Raw genomic sequence first — 17,500 nt, 5'->3', positions numbered from 1 at the left:
ACTTTCATTTTTTTGTCCCCCTGCGCTTGTTTTAAAATTAAAACATTTGTGTAAGATGTTATGTTGGCGACATGGTAACCAACATCCGGGTGACCATGTTGTGTGGCAGGAACAATGTAAAAGTGTAAGCTTGTACAGATGTGCGATTAAAGACTCAAGATGATAAAACTGCAGTGAACTTCTTAAATATAACATGGTATCAGGCGCGGGGTTATTTGTGTTCGTGTTGCGAATGTAGAAAGTTCGTTCGGCTCGCCATCAAGACAAAAATGGACAAGTTTGCGAAACCACCCGATCACCTTTGTGTCGAGGGTAACCTAGACAAAAACTGGACCTTTTGGAAGCAAAAATTCAACCTGTATCTGCAAGTTTTAAAGATAAAAGATGATGCCGAGATTCCATGAGTTGCACTATTACTTAATGCTATCGGAGATAAAGGGATTGAGATTTACAACTCATTCAACCTCGTTGAAACCGAACGGGAGAAGTTTGAAACAGTGATTGCACGATTTGATAAGTATTGTTTGCCACGGAAGAATTTACTGTATCATCGGTTCCAGTTCTTGACTTCGAGGAGGCCAGAAGGTATGGCAATAGAACAGTTTGTTACTGATCTTAAAAATCTTTCACGTGTGTGTGAGTTCGGCCAGCAAGAAAGTTTTTTGTGCCGGGACATATTAGTGGCGGGAATTAACGACTCTGTTATGCAAGAGAAGCTGCTTCAAGGTGGAGACGACTTGACTCTTGACAAAGCTGTAGATGTGTGCCGGTCTGTTGAAGCAAGTCGTATTCAGCTCAAAGCCATGCAAGGCACCACAGGGAATCCAAATGCAAGTTCATCTAAGGATGTATAGTCAGTTCAGTCACCCCAAAGTCTGTGAATGTTAGGCAACTGCCCGGTCGTAATTGTGGTTATTGTTATTGTGGATACAATCATGGACATGAGAAGCAGTGCCCGGCTTTTAATAAAACATGTGCTAAATGTTACCAGAAAAATCATTTTGCAGCAGTGTATAAGAATCCATCGGCCTGTGAACAATCTACAGATCATAGTAAACACAATAGGCAGCCTAACCTACGACAATCCAATGCTGTCTCTGTGGATGTAGAATCACTGTCACATCAAGATGAAACTGTGTACTATAATCCTAATCAGTACCTATACATATCTGAAGTTGGTGTACCTACCCACTCCTCGTGATAATCAGTCGTGGTGGGAACCAATCACTGTTTTCTCCACAGTTGTACAATTCAAGCTTGACATGGCTGCGCAAGTCAACACATTGCCGCTTGTTCTGCTCGGTAAACTCTGTGTAGGTGATAATCACATTCAGAAGAACGGCCCAGTTTTGCGAGCGTATGGTGAGTTTGATATACCTCACTTAGGGTCTATCACACTGCCATGTGTTGTGCGCAATAATCTACATTACCTACAGTTTGAAGTTGTGGACATTCCTAAAGCTGTTCCTCTTCTGGGTTTGGAAGCTTGTCAGAAACTGCACCTGGTCCAGCGTGTCAGTGCTATCAATCAACATTTTGGATCATCTAAGGAGGACTTACTACATGAGTTCCAAGATGTATTTACAGGATTGGGAAAGTTTCCTGGTAAGCCACTTACTATTCATGTTGATCCTAATGCATCTCCAGTTGCTAACCCTTGTCGGAGAGTTCCACGTAGTTTATTTGATAGACTGAAGATAGCTTTGACAGAACTTGAGAAGGCGGGTGTCATCTCCAAAGTAACCAGTCTGACGGCATGGGTAAACAACCTGGTGATAGTTGTAAAACCAAATGGGGACTTGAGAATATGTCTTGATCCCAATAGCCTTAATAAAGCCATTCAGCGGGAAATGCATCCTATTCCCTCTCCAGAAGACCTCGCCTCAAGGCTGGTAGGGTTCAAGTACTATGCAACATGTGATTTGTCTAATGGTTTTTTACAGGTTACTCTGGATGAAGCAAGCTCAGAGCTGTGTTGTTTTGTTACACCATTTGGGAGGTTTAAATTTAATCGCCTACCTTTTGGAATTAGTTGTGCTCCTGAGATATTTCAGAGGAAAACAACTGAGATATTTGGTGATATTGATGAAGTTGAGATATACTTTGATGTCATTATTATGAGAGCAAACACTCAGTCTGATTTAGAGTCAATAGTTCATAAGGTGTTGTGCAGAGCTAGATAATGTAATGTCAAGCCTAATAAATCTAAGTTTCAGTATCAAGCATCTCGTGTAAGCTATGTTGGAAATGTTATCTCTGCACAAGGTATTGAGCCAGAAACAGAACATGTTGAAGCTATTGTGTCCATGCCAGTGCCCTGTAATAAGACAGATTTGTTACGTTTTCTTGGCTTAGTAAAGTATGTAGGAAGATTCATTCTTAATCTGGCAAAAGTCTCTGCTCCTTTGAGACTCCTTACTCACAGCGATGAACCTTGGCAGTGGTCAGGTGAACAGGATTCAGCATTTGAATTGTTGAAAAATCTCATTTCTTCTGCACCTGTTTCAGGGGTCTATGACCCAAGCCTGGAACTCATAATCCAAACCGATGCATCCTCTCTGGAAATAGGCTGCTGTGCCTTACAGAATTACAAGCCGATTGCATTTGAATCAAAGAGTCTAACTAGCTCTGAATAGAAGTGGGCACCAATTGAAATGGAATTTTTGATTGTAAAATTTGCTGGTGAAAGGTTTCATGAATTTACGTATGGGGAGGCCAGTAACAGTTCACAGTGATCATAAATCACTTGTAGGCATCATGAATAAGGGTTTAAATATGTTGACACCTCACATTCAAAATATTAGGCTTAAATTGCTGCGATATTCAGTAACAGTTGTCCACAAACCAGGTTCTGAAATGTATGTTGCAGATGCTTTGTCTCGGGCATTTCTGATAAGTTATGATAACTCTCATGATGACTTGCAGTTTTCAGTTCATTCATTGGTGTCCAATCTACCCATGTCTGAAGGAAAAAAAGAGCAGTTCAGAGCAGCTACAGCACAGGATCCCCAACTCTCGGCCCTCATGAAGGTTATTTCTGATGGCTGGCCTGTTTCAAAACAGTTGTTACCTGATTCCTGTAAAATGTTTTGGAGGTTCAAGCATTTGTTGAAAGTTTTAGATGGCTTGATTTTTGTTGGGTTAAAAATATTTGTGCCTGCATCTTTGAGACCAGCCATGCTATCTTTAATCCATGAAACTCACTTTGGTATCAGTAAATGTAAAGCCAGAACCAGAGAGGCACTTTACTGGCTTAATATGTCCCAGGACATTGAAATACTTGTTGGTAGATGTGAAGTTTGTCAAACCTATCAAAGATGCAACACTAAGGAGCCGTTGTTGCCACATCCAATACCTGACCGGCCTTGGGCTCATTTGGGAATGGATATCTTACAGTTCGCAGGGAAGAATTGCTTAGTTGTCATCGATTACTACTCTAAATGGTTAGAAGTGAAACTTCTTACAGATAAATCATCAGCTGAAGTAATCAAACAGTTGGAACATGTTTTTGCTAGTTTAGGTAGTCCAGATTTAATTGTCTCTGATAATGTGCCATTCAACAGCTATGAATTTAAGAAGTTTGCTGAATGTTGGAATTTTAAAGTTCAAACCACTAGTCCACACTACCCTCAGTCTAATGGGCTTGCTGAAAAAGCAGTGGATATTGCAAAGCCTATGTTACGGAAGGTATCAGGGTGTAAAATCCCCTTATCTCTAGAACTACTTGAATACAGATATACTCCTATTCCTGGTATTCAGCTGTCCCCAGCTCAAATGCTGTTGCACCGTCGATTGAAGTCCAAAATTCCCACTCACTCAGATCTGCTTAAACCACACATTCATGCTGATGTTCCTGACAGATTACAGGCACGTCAGGAGAGTCAGAAGTTGTACTTTGATAGGGGTGCCAAAGCCCTCCCTGAATTGCATCCAAATCAGTTTGTTAGAGTTCAACAAGGTAATATGTGGAACCCAGCCACTATTGTTAGTAAATATGATACACCTCGCTCTTATTTGCTTAAGACATTAGATGGCACTGTCTACCGGATAAACAGAAAACACTTAAGGACAGTACCTGGCTTTGTAAATAATGTGCCTTCAGGTTGTGATACTGACTTGCCAAGAGACTGTGAAAGTGCTACTTCTATTATTGATCTGGGTTCTGATTCCGTCAGTGGTAGTGAAGAAACAATGCTCGATTCATTGCCAACCCTTAGGCCTGGATGGGCTATTAGAAGGCCTCGCTATTTAGAGGATTATGTAAATTATTTGTAGACATATGGAGATGTAAACAGTCACAGTTGCATGTGAGCTAATTGTTGTAGTGTTTTGTATGTAAACTTGAAATGTAAACAGATACTGTTGTTAGGCCATGTAACTATGTGAACTGGTTGTAGTTTATTGGGTGTAAATTTTGTATGTAAACAGTCATTAGTGTCAATCCATATTATATAGTAAAGGAGATGTAAGATGTTATGTTGGCGACATGGTAACCAACATCCGGGCGGCCATGTTGTGTGGCAGGAACAATATAAAAGTGTAAGCTTGTACAGATGTTCAATTAAAGACTCAAGATGATAAAACTGCAGTGAACTTCTTATTTATAACAATTTGATTACAAATTACTATGACTTGTCCCGAAAAATATCAAATATTTCTCATAGATGATAAAATTACATGAATTAACTCATGATAAATCAAATTTGTTAACTGTAAACTTTCAAATCTCAAAATAAATAACATTATCCACACAACTTACTATGAGAAGAGGAAATGCTCAACAACTAGTATTACATGCCTGTCAGTCAAGTGATTACTATTTTGCCATAACGAGTGTCAGTATAAAACAAAATATTATTCATTAAGATTATGATTTCATAAAATAAATAATTAAATACTTAATTGCACACCATATGCTATACAAAAAATTCCAGGCTATATCACAAAAAAAATTAAATGCACTTCAGCATAGTGCAACTGATGCACAAAAATAAATTAGTACTCTACTATGAGTAGTAACATGGCACAGGTAAATTCAAACCTGGCTACAAATACATGAAATAGCGCACAACAGGCTGCTACAAATCAGATATCCCAACTGGTTACACAATCAAAATTGATCAAGTATACAAAACCAACACATGATCTAGGAAATAGCCTATTTTTTTCTTGCATAGTTTATGGTTTTTCAATAAAATAAATCTGAACATATACAATTCAAGAAAAAAAATTCTAATACTTTACACTTGTTGGTCAACTAATGGCTTGACTTGCACTGACTGAAAAAAACGTATGAATACCTAAGCATATGTAATTATTAAATTTCTGCATGTGCTCCTCAAGTACAATATACTCACAGTTGCGTGATGTTAAAATTGCCCACGAACTGATTGTTTTTGGGATCCGTTAATTTGTAACAATTTTCTCGTACAATACAGCAAAACCCCTTATTTGCACTTTTCATGAGGGCAAAGTAAAAAAAGTGTAAAAAGCGGGAAAGTGTAAATAAAGGGAAAAGCAAGAAATACGTTAAAGTTAATTAAAATACAGTCGCATCCTGCAGCGTTCATAACAAATGCGGGCTACATTACACATACGCATTGCACCACAGTAAAAAAAATTTAAATAAAAGGGCCGCAAATTGGAAATTTACCTTCAATAGCGCGCCGTGTGCGGAGAAAGGTCATTGTACTCAATCAGCTGTTATGGCGTGGCGTAGCCGCCGGCTGGCTCTCTCTGTTGTCTGAGCTGCGCATGCGCAGTATAACTCACTCAACGCTCCGCCCAGACTCGTGACGTTCCATCAGCAGCCAGCCAATAGATGCGAGCTTAGCGGAAAAAAATATAAGCTCCACCTCCCGTGTACCAGTTTTGTCCAGTTCTAATACCAGTTTATTGGTATACGCACCAGTTTTCTCGCTGCCGTGACGTGTTCAAGTTTACGTTCACCTTGATACCAATAATTAATTATTTACGATCCCCAGATATAAATGGTTAGTTTAAAAAATATGCGTCAACTGTACAATACTTCCGAAATTATAAAATACGTTTAAAACAGTTACCAAGACTTCGCTCATTTTATCTAGTGAGGTTTATGTCTCGTACCAGTATTTCGGCTAAGTTGTGACATAAATATAGTAACAGAACGTTTATACATTCGTGAGTTTACGTTTTTCCCGAGTAAATTTTAGATTGCCTCCTGCTATAATTACTCGGACTTTTACACGCCTAGGCTTAAATTATTATATGTTTAGAAATAAAAGTAACTTTTCATGTTATAAAATATGTTTATTTTGCGATTTAAAATGTTCACTGCCGACTATAAAAGTTACGTTTTTCACAATGTTTTTAGGCCTACTATTGTTGTTACGTGACGTAAATAGCGGGATGGATTAGATTTTTGAGACGTAATTCGCGTGAAAGTATTGTATTGGATTAAATAGGAACCAAACGGGACCTGAAGAATATAGTGCAAATAACGGGAAAACGTAAATAACGGTAACGTAAATAAGGGGTTTCACTGTATCTGAAATTTTGTTAGGTCCATCGTATAGTAGAAATAATTTTCTCGTGACATGTTCCGAAATCATACTGATTGGATTAGTCTTCTTTAGTATTAAATCACCAATGTTGAATTTGCTAACTTGCTTCAATTTTTTATGTTATTTCCTTTGTTCGGCTGCGAATATCAATCGAGGATTTTACTAAGGCACATAGTTCGTTTAAAACTTCACTAGTTTGATTTCGATCTTGTGGAGTTAAATCTTGATCTATAGTTTGTAATAAAGACGTGGGTATTACTTCCGCTCTTGTCCCTGTTTCTACTCAGGTGTTAGTGATTTGTATTTACCGACTCATTTTTATGCACCAAAGTCAATGGGTAAAATGTTTTGAGTATTCAAACCAGGCGTTTGATCGTATGAAACACAATTGCGACCAAACCGTGCTGATTGGCGTCCATCTTGTTTACTAGTTTGTGAACTGGACTTACTATTTCTCTGAGCATTAGTCACATTCGTGTTAGAATAAGATTTATTCTGGGCTGCTTGGTCATATTCATTCCAGTTTTGTCTCCACCATTTGTTGTTTCAGTTGTTCCACTTCTGTCTAAATCAATTATTCCCTCGATATGTTTGATTATCTTGTACTCATAACGTGTTAGATTTAATCTGACGTTGATTTCTACAATTGTCCTCTTTGTTATTTTGCCACGGTTTGTAAAGTGGTTGAGAGTAATTATTTTGGTTACGATCGCTAGTATCTCTATGTTATTAGTTCTATCTAATTTTTCTAAACGATCATACATAAGCAGTTGCTCCCTGAATTCAGTTATGCTTGTATATTGTCTTCCTGAGAGTTGCAATTGATACTTAAGGGGTAACTGTCTCAGTACAATCCCTATGAATTCCTATTGGTCCATTGGGTAATACATGTATCTAGTTCTGACATATATCACTTATATGTGCTTCTAAGTCTCTGCCTTTCGTAGGATCAAATTTTTCCGTAAGCAACTGTACTCTCAAATTTCCTTGGATCCTATTGTTCCAAAATTCAAGTTAGAATAACCTCTGAAAAGTATCGTAGTCTCGTACCGTTTCATTGATAAGTTCCCACCAGTAGTACGCTGTATTCTTAAGACAGCTACTAACACATTTTAATTTCTCATCATCTGACAAATTAAATAATTGAATATATTTTTCAAATTGCTTTAAGAACACCCTTGGATTTTTATTAGTTTTACCCGTGTATATAGGAGTGTTGTTGAGCCATGCAGTTGTAAAATTATTTTGTAAAAAAGCTGTATGGATTTCACGCAACATGTCATAAACATATCCTTCCGCAATACTTCTGCAAAAAAATTTTATTGTAATAAAACAAATGGATTGTGAGGGAGAAGCGAGGCAGCAGCAGTCTGTTTCTTAATAGACTGCAGCACGTATCTGCCAGACAGTATTTGCATCATAAGCAAAATGGAAGCTGGCCTGTTAGGAGAGCTTATAAGGGCAAATTACCCATGTTCCTGTGCAGCTGCTGATAATAAATGGAATGATAAGAGAGGAACCAGCCGTGCTAAGATCTCGCGTAACCCTCAGGAGCTTAAAAGTTGAGCTAGGGTGGCAGAAATGATCGCATGACAATGTAGAGTAACGTTACACAGGAAAAGAGCAAAATCTATAATACAACTATATACAGAATAATTATAAAGTCAGTGAAACATTTCATAAAATCGGTACAGTGAAATGGAAAAAAATAACGTAACAAATTATGTACTGCGTGAAAGAACAACTCTCAAAGTTTTTTTGATTGTAGCACCAAAAAGCTATTTTAAAAAACAACAGACAGGGGCGCTAGTGGATGTAGTTGCTGAAAATGGCTGCGAACCAGGCAGAGAAAGCCTTTTTTGTGCTTAAATACCCCCGTAGAAAATCGGTAGTGAGTGTCCAAAGAGCTTTCCGTGGCAAGTTTAACAAAACACCACCAGTTTACAATAGCATAATGAAGTGGTACAAGAAATTCGAGGAAGGCGGCTGTTTGTGCGACGCAAAACGGTTGGTTCGGCCAGGCGTGTCACAACAGACAGTGGATTGTGTACGGGACGTGATGGTGCGGAGTCCCAAGAAGTCAACTTATCGGGCTAGTGCAGAACAGTGTGGAAAATTCTTCGTAAGCGATTAAGAGTGAAGCAGTACAAATTGCAGCTTCTGCAAGCCATCAGCCACGATGACAAATTTCTCCGACTCCAGTTCTGCATTGCCATGCAGAATCGTCTTGAAGACGATGACTTTGCAAGCAAATTAATCTTCAGTGACGAAGCCACTTTCCATCTCTCAGAAAGAGTCAACCAACACAACACACACATATGGGGGGACACGTCCGAGATTCGCCAAAAGTTAACGTGTTCTGTGCCATGTCAAACAAGACAGTTTATGGCCCCTTCTTCTTCACTGAGAGTACTGTCACTGATATCACCTATCTCGACATGCTGCAATTGTGGCTTATGCCACAACTTGAAGCTAATAGCAGGGACTTCTTCTTCCAACAAGATGGTGCTCCACTTCATTACCACAATGTGGTACGAGATTATCTGAATGAGACGTTGCCACATCGCTGGATGGGCCGTGGGGCGGCCGCTGACCAAGTGCTACTCCCGTGGCCACCACGATCACCGGACTTGACACCTTGCGATTTTTTCTTGTGGGGATACATCAAGGATAGTGTTTATGTTCCACCTCTACCACAGAACCTTGACGAATTGAGACACCGCATCGTAGCAGCTGCTCTTATCATCACTCCTGATATTCTGGGTTGGGTATGGGCAGAATTGGACTATCGATTAGATGTGTGTCGTGTGACGCAAGGTGGACACACAGAACATTTATAAATAGTGAAAAAAAAAAACTTTGAGAGTTTTTCTTTCACGTGGTATATAATTTGTTACATAATTCTTAGCCATTTCACTGTACAGATTTTTTGAAATGTTTCATGGACTTTATAATTATCCTGTATAAAAACTTGATCTGTGCTATAGCATGATTGCATTGCTTTACGCATTGCCACTGTTATGGATTTAATTTTCTCTCTATTGGTGACTAAAAATTCACAGGTGTTGAATTGAATAGTAATAATAATTATTATTAAATGTTAGAAAACATTTTTAATTATATTTTGAAGGCACTTTGTTGATAAAAGTTAAAAATTAACTTAAACAAGTTGAATAAGTAAGAAAAACTTTTTATTTATTGGTTACAATAATAAATCTCATAGCAACTTTAATTCATCCCTGTCAGAATGAAAACAAGAACACACATAGTTCTGCATAAAGATGGAATATTTTTACCTTTGGTTTTAAGCTGAAAAAATAATCCAAGCTCAGTTATTGTTTCTAATTGTTCATCTTGGAACACTGCATTAAAAACATTGTAAATGAACAAACAAACAGAATCAAACACTTAAGCTCTTGAGTGAAGTGACAGAATACTCCAGCGAATTAAGATCAATTCAAAATGTCCACTTGTGTGTTTGCAGTGTTGGATTGAAGCTCGCTACTACAGAGCTAGGTATATTCCATCTGAAATGAATATCTAGCTCTTCCCACCACATTGCTTCACTGCCCTACTACCCCTATCTCGCTGCTACATTATCACAAACCGCCATTGGCCCTGCTGACATCAGTTCAGTTTTTTTCCTGATACTGAGCGTAATTGACTTAATCTATACTTCTATACTAATATTATAAAGCTGAAGAGTTTGTTTGTTTGTTTGTTTGTTTGAACGCGCTAATCTCAGGAACCACTGGTCCGATTTGAAAAATTCTTTCAGTGTTGGATAGTACATTTATCGAGGAAGGCTATAGGCCATATTAAATTATCAATAACATTAGGGATCCTTACTAAAAGTCCAATTTAGAATCAAATGCGTTGGAGGGGGTTAGATACAACATGCAGTACACGTACAAAGTGTGTGTTGACAATGCCGCAGGCGCTAGAAGTTTATTTCCTATTGCCTATTAACATTGTTGCCACGCTGCCTTATCATTCTTAATTTTCCCATACAAGTAAAAAACACCCGTGTGATATTAACAACGAAGCAATCAGTAACCTCATAAGAGTTCAATTAGTATTTAAATACTTTTTATCACTTTAAATCGCAAACCTAAACTATTGTTTTTTTTCCTCTCTCTGTGTTTAATTTGTTTTTTTATTGCCCCTTTTTTCAAGTATATATATTTTACAGACTTGAAACTTCACAGTAATGTTCCTTATCTTACGCAGGATGACATTTTCCGAAAATTAGATCCCATGGGTGGTTAAAACCAGGCAACAGTGGGTACTTTGTCTGCATGAGAAAAGGATTTTGCATTGTTCATGCCTTCTGCGTCTCCATGGCAACGGGCATCGTGTGGCAGTGGCGTACCCACAAGGAGGGGCATGTATAATGAGCGGCGCAAGAGTGATCCGCCTGTAGACTGCCGTAGCGAAGTACGGGTACATCAGTTGTACGTTGCGTGCACGAGTCGGGAAACCATCGGTGCTATTCATTTTCTCTCCGGTACATTATACAGCATTGTAATAAATTTTCACTGAATTTTTTTTTATTTACCATTACTGTAAATGGGAGATGTGGCTTAATTTTTTTCCATTAGTATAGCCGTGCGAAGCCGGGTCGGGCAGCTAGTATCCAGATAATAATAACTTGGTGTATATATTAGATCATACTAAGTTATTAATAGCTATACAACCATGTTTGACAGGAAAAAAATTTTCTTCATTAGTAATTTTTTCCAGTGTATATTTTATTGTTCTAGGGACAGGGGAACTCAATAGGTTTCTTCAAGTCACTGGGAATTCTAGCCTGCCAAGTGTGCAATGTCTAACCTTGTCTCTAAGCCTGTGACATCACATGCAGAGAGGCAACTAACGCATTGTGTGCAAACTCATCTGACAATACCTTTATCATAACAAATTTGATTGTTTGCCAATTGATTCTGTAGGTGATGCTGTAATTAAATATTATGTTTAAAAAATTTTTTAAAAATTAGCATGTAAATTATATTAACATTTTCTCTCTTCTTATTTTCAGGCGCAGTTCATTATGGTGATGATTTACACATCATCGATAATCATTTTCAACGATAAGTTGCCGACTATTTTATCTTATTTTTTCCTTGCAAATGCTGCCTTCTTTGCATACTTGTTCTCAGATTTTTACAAGAAAACTTACAACCCCAATAAGAAATACTCAAGTGTAAGGGGTACTTTAAAACTGAATTAAACTGAATTAACTCAGCATGTATGAAGCAGCTGATCGAACCGTGTTGGTGGAAACACAACCGTGACAGGACTCTGTGACGTCAAAGTGCCTGACCTACATCCTGAGATAATCGCATCAAAATTATATGTGTATTTTAAACATAATGAGCGTGAATGTGAATTTATATTTCACAATTTTAAGTGAATGTAAAATAATTGTACATTCTCTATTGTGTTGCATTTGTACATAAGGTTATTTCAATAAAGTTTTGCATGTCTCAGCTATGTATTTTGAAGTACATGTTTGTAGTGGTGACTGTACCCAACGACAGGTACAGCCCCTGAAGGGTACTAGGGTTGTCACAAGGCAGTGTCAGACCATAATATGAAATCTGAAAGAAGTACAGCACTGTGACACGATAAGTCTGCTGAAAGTCTGTACGCCTCTCGACGTAACACTGTTCGATTAGCACACTTTCGAAGTAACGATGCCAATAAATAATGGTAAGATTTGAAATAACGTGGTCATAGTTTCTAAGTAGTGCTGTTTTCTTTTACATTAATTTTTATTCCGTGCTCACACAATGGCAATAGTACATGTGTATCATACATATAATTCAATGAATTAATAATGTGACGAATCAACAAACAGAATTGTTCTTTCCTTAATATCTATTCACTTCCTTCATTGCGTATTTATCTCTGACAACACTGTGTGTTCAGCTGACACTTTTTTTACCTCGGACCGACTTGGATACGCTAGAGGCAAATGTGCTCAGGCAAATCACTGCAGACATGCATTTAGTAAACAACAGAGTAGGGACGTTAACAGGATAAAAAAATTTTTTTTTTAAAATAGAAAATATTAAGTTTATGCTTTTTTTAATTCTTATTATAACTGAAATACATCTTCTATGTTAATAATATTATTATTTTGTAAATCAGAAATGTTGTTAGCATCTACTTAGGAATGCTATGTCCGAGCCCTATTATGTAAACAATGTGGTATGTGAATTTTTAGAATTAAAATTTATGTTGTTTTATCTCATAATGTTATTCAAAATGTATTTAGACATATATTTGTACATTAAATTATTTTAATGGGAGCAGTGTCTTGATTAAAATGGTAGTCAGCAGGCACACTTACCTGATTGGAGAATGAATTATTTTTATTAACATACACTCTTATAGCAAAAATGTATTTGATTAGTGCTGTTTTATTAGCACTGTTTTCCTGGAACGATTTAGAGCGTTACTTCGAGGGGCAGGTGTAATAAGCTTGCAGCTATCATGCTTCAAAACCTTGGCTTACCATTTTCAGTAAGTGTGTAGCATTATGCCATTTTACAGATTGATCTAAAAATAATTGTTGTATAACACTGCCTGTATGTAGAAAGTTGTTTGCCTGAAAAGTTTTGCTGTCAATGCTAATTTGTACCATTGCTTGAAACCAATTTTTGACCTAGTCTAAGGCATCCAGTGTTATTTGTGGTAAACATGATGTTTAAACTTTTATTTTAATTACTTTTCCTGCTTGAGATTAGAAGAATTTACGACCGAGTAGATTAACATTCATCTTAAAACTTTTATTTGTAGCTTGTGTGAAAAAATGTTGGTGCGGACATGCAGAACATAAGTGCTGAACATAATGTAGCTGCGAGCTGCCATCATAGCTGTCATTTCCAACAGGCAGCAGAATATCGCCAATCCAAGACAAAGTCTGTGAAATTAACAACCCTCATACATTCAATCATTCAGAGCTGTTTTGTAATGCACTTACATCTTTAAATTTTATACAGTGGAACCCTGCAAAAAAGATTTCATGGCAGGGTAAAATGTACTGAAATTATATTTAAAAAATCAGCTAATGTGTGTTTATTAAGTTATTAATCAAAAATATTTTGCATACAAATGCAGTATCAGAAATCCAGTGTCCTGTCAAAAGTGTTTTATGTATGGTATTTATTGATTTAAAACTTATTGTAATTTGATGATGCATAAACTTTGCAATATTATTTTTAACTATTGACTATACAGGAAAGTAGTCACATTATGAACTTCCAACTTTGTCTTACTTTTGAATATTTATTTGTTTACCTCTGATTTGGAGTTTTTCTTACATTTTTTGCCATGCTAAACGTTGAATTGTTGAAATCATGGGACACGCCTAAGCCATAACCAGTGACAAACTTTGAAATGAGCTACCCAGTGCAAGTTAATGTTATTTTTATAAATTACAAATTTTCAGATTTGTATGCTTATCTATAACAGGAATGTATAAATATAATATTTTCATTGAGTGCATGATTTGACATCATGGGGAATTTGCATAATTAATTAGACATGTTATGGGTTGTGTACATGGACTCCACCACGTTGTTGGGCATGTGGACCCAGCTTTCGACTCTGTCTCTGTGTCATGACGTGGTCTGTGTGGTGCTAGGCTCGATTCCCCATATACCGCGTTGACGTCTACCGTTCCAGCACACTCTGAGCGGAGGGCACGCTATTGCATTACCGAGTGATCACGCTAATCAAGTCTTCACAAGTCTGGTTGAAGGGTTTTATTTCGGTCAAGTCCTACACGAATGAACACAATTATTAAAGAGAACTTTACGGATTAATGCTGCGAAAGATGCCAATGGCAATTCAACTGGTTTAGGGGCAGACCAGCACACCGCTTGGCCTGCCCTAGAAATTAAGATGCATCATTCAATTTAAAATGTCCCCTAGGACTTAAATCATTAATTAAACAGTCTACCACCTGAGGTAGATATCTAGAAGATAGAGAAAAATGTTTAAAAAGATATTAACGATGACATGTTAAGAGATCAGTTGGAACTAAACGGTGAAGTCGACCAGGTGCTTAAGTTGCATCCTACCTCGGGCAGCGGATGAGACAGACTGGGCAGTGGTCCGGGTTTCATGGTGGCAGCAAGCAGTTGAACTACCTTAGGCCGTTTATAATTACGTGAAGAAACAAATAACGCAAAATAACTTCTCGAGCACGGAACGAAAAATTACAATTGATTATTAAGTATTAACATTTTGTAATTTTTTATTAAGTTAAAAAATAAACTACCCGTGTAAGGCTGCGTTCAGAAAGTGTTTGTGCATTGTGCTGCGCAATCATTATTTAAGCTGAAAGAAAACAAGATACTAAAAGGATTAAAAAAACAAGTAAAATTACAAATTTTAGTAATTTAAAATATATTAGGGGTGCATGGCACAGACTCTACTAGACTCTTTGCCGGGTGGACAAACACACACATGTTGGTGGGAGGTTTGACTAGAGGGTGATGGTGGGTAGAGAGGAGGCCTGATGCAGGGCGAGGTACATAGGGCTTAGGGAGGGCGTAGCCCTGGTCGATGTCATATTAGTCATTATAGCACAACTCCATTCAGTTGGCTGGCTGGAGGTGAAAGCTGTGTGTATTGTGTGTTAGTGTGGGAAGTGAACATCACGTGGAATGTCACGAGCCAGGAGCAGGGAAGTGTACATGCGGGGACAGTGGTCATATGCAAAGTGAGCGCTGACACACCATGACTTTCTCACGGTTTTAGGGCATATGACCTCCAAAATTACAGTTAGCTCTGAACCATTTGGTACCAACTCAGGGCCTATATAGTCATGTCGAGTTGTCTGGATCGAGTCCACCATCTTTGCCACATGAACCTGACATGCCAACGACCACTGTCACCAAGGACCTGCCTTGCAGGGCTGGGCAATGTTGGTAGTGTAGCTTACTTGGCTGCAATGAACTAGTACGTTCAGATCAGGAAAATATTCTTCATGAAGTGTTGAAAGTCATACAAAGCACAGTATACAGCATATAAGTAAAAAAGAGGCTCAATAGTTAAAGACTCACTGTTATGGCATTGGACATGGGATGGACTTGTTTGGCTGTAAAAAAACTGTCATATTAATTATAATTTCAGATAGCATTGTTTTTATGAATTATACCATATTTACCCACACCTGCAAGTACATAATAATTTAATGGGGAGTAAGACTCATGAATTTTTCACAGTCTACTTCAGTTACTTCCCTAAGCCAGTGTTTTCTCACATGAGTGTAAAAAAAATTTCAAACTGGTTACACTCTTTGCATTTCCCTATGTCAGAATCTGTTTGACTGTTGTGCCATCTCCCGCGGCTTTGTGTTCAAGACTTGGGTGAGCCTGGTGGGTTTTCTGGTGCCCTTATGATTCTCCAGGAGGGCGCCAGGCTAGTGTGCAACTAATCAGACTTGCTGCGTGGGTCATCGGCCCTAGCATGGTCCCACTAGTCCGTAGGCTGTTGGCTGGTGTCTGGCAGGAAGTGTAGCTAAGTGATGGGTACACAGTCCCTACACAGTAGAATACGCTGATATTTACCAGGGAAGTCTGCAAACTATGGAATGAGAAGTACTCGGTTGGATGAACATCATTGTAATCAGCACGTAGTGTCGGCATGGCCCGTCACCTAAGGCGCAGCCAACAACTCCTGCACTCATGTCGAGACAACTACTTAAATGTACACCGAATGCGGGTAAAATTAAAGAAAAATTATCAAAATTAATAAAGCAGAAAAAAAGGTACATGAACAGCGCAGGGTGCAACTTAGTGAGAAAACGGCAAATATGATAAACTGCAATTTAATACGCCAATTATATATATATATATGTGTGTGTGTATGTATGTATGTGTGTGTGTATATATATATATATAGTTAAGGAAATGTTTGTTGTCGATTATTACAGGCTTACATTATAACCTGCTCACCAATCACCATTTTATATATATATATATATATATATATATATATATATATATATATATATAAAAAATTAGATGCCCGGGCATTTCAAAAATAAGTTCATTAAAAAAAAAGGTCCCAAGTTCCAAGAGCGAGATACAGAACAAAACTTTCATAGTTGCGCGCTGTTTTTCTAACTGTTTAAACCACTTTATAAACACTTGCCATTATGGGGTGCACCCGAAAATCAAAATGGTTTAGTTCTTTTGCGGATGTTCTGGCAACCGAGGAAGTACAAAATATTTCTGGGGACGTTTACTTGCTGGTCCGTCGTCGGTGTCAAAAAGCATATCACTCGCTGCGGCTTCAGGCAGGCGCCTCGGCCCAAGCCCGGGAAAAACGATGCGTCGTGATTGCCCCTGGCGCCGCTCATTTTCAAAATGGAAAGGGGCCACTTACTGCCGAGGCCGCCAAGGCTGGATGCGACTCCTCGCATCGCGGCACACTCGTAGGCGGACGTCTTCGGTGCTGTCCCGATGTACTTCTGTTTCTCCTTCACCACCGCCGGGCGTTTTACTGGCTCGCACACCTCTTGCCGGGCCGACCGCCCCTCTCGACCCCCCTTTGCCGGCACGGACGCACGCGACCGCTCGCTTCGAATCCCCGAGTCCAACTGCTCCCACCTCGCCTCACGCCACACATTCACCCACGCTGCTAGTGCACTCTCAACTTCCGGCGTCCATACTGTTCTCGCTCTTTCTCGCCAACACTGGATATTAAAACTAACCTTTTATTTAAAATAAAAAATAATATCTACGAACAAAGGGAAACTAAAATCGTAAATAAATATTATGTAACCCTTAAATTTAAAATTATTTAAATAAAATACCTATATAATAATTTTCACAACACTTGTTACCAACCTTATGTTCCTCTAAAAAAAAAGTTCTGAACGAGTCACAACAAAGACGCCACAGTAGCATTGACCAATAGTTACATGGAATTGGCATGAA

At 38.3% G+C, this 17,500-nt stretch overlaps 1 protein-coding gene across 5 annotated transcripts in view; it reads left to right on the top strand.

Annotated features, from left to right (window-relative positions):
- LOC134531675 (very long chain fatty acid elongase 7-like) overlaps positions 1-16,373 on the top strand; it is a 152,511-nt gene extending 136,138 nt beyond the window's left edge. For all 5 annotated transcript variants that reach the window (XM_063367467.1, XM_063367468.1, XM_063367464.1 and 2 more), the window contains exon 8: positions 11,581-16,373. In XM_063367467.1, coding sequence (XP_063223537.1) covers positions 11,581-11,772 — 192 coding nt within the window. In that variant the 3' untranslated portion in view covers positions 11,773-16,373. The remainder of the gene's footprint in view (positions 1-11,580) is intronic.
- Positions 16,374-17,500: the final 1,127 nt, after the last annotated feature.

The sequence above is a fragment of the Bacillus rossius genome, chromosome 5, assembly GCF_032445375.1.
Source record: "Bacillus rossius redtenbacheri isolate Brsri chromosome 5, Brsri_v3, whole genome shotgun sequence".
Lineage (NCBI taxonomy): Eukaryota > Metazoa > Arthropoda > Insecta > Phasmatodea > Bacillidae > Bacillus > Bacillus rossius.
Note: the sequence above shows the minus strand (reverse complement) of the source record. Positions and strands in the feature narration are given on the sequence as shown.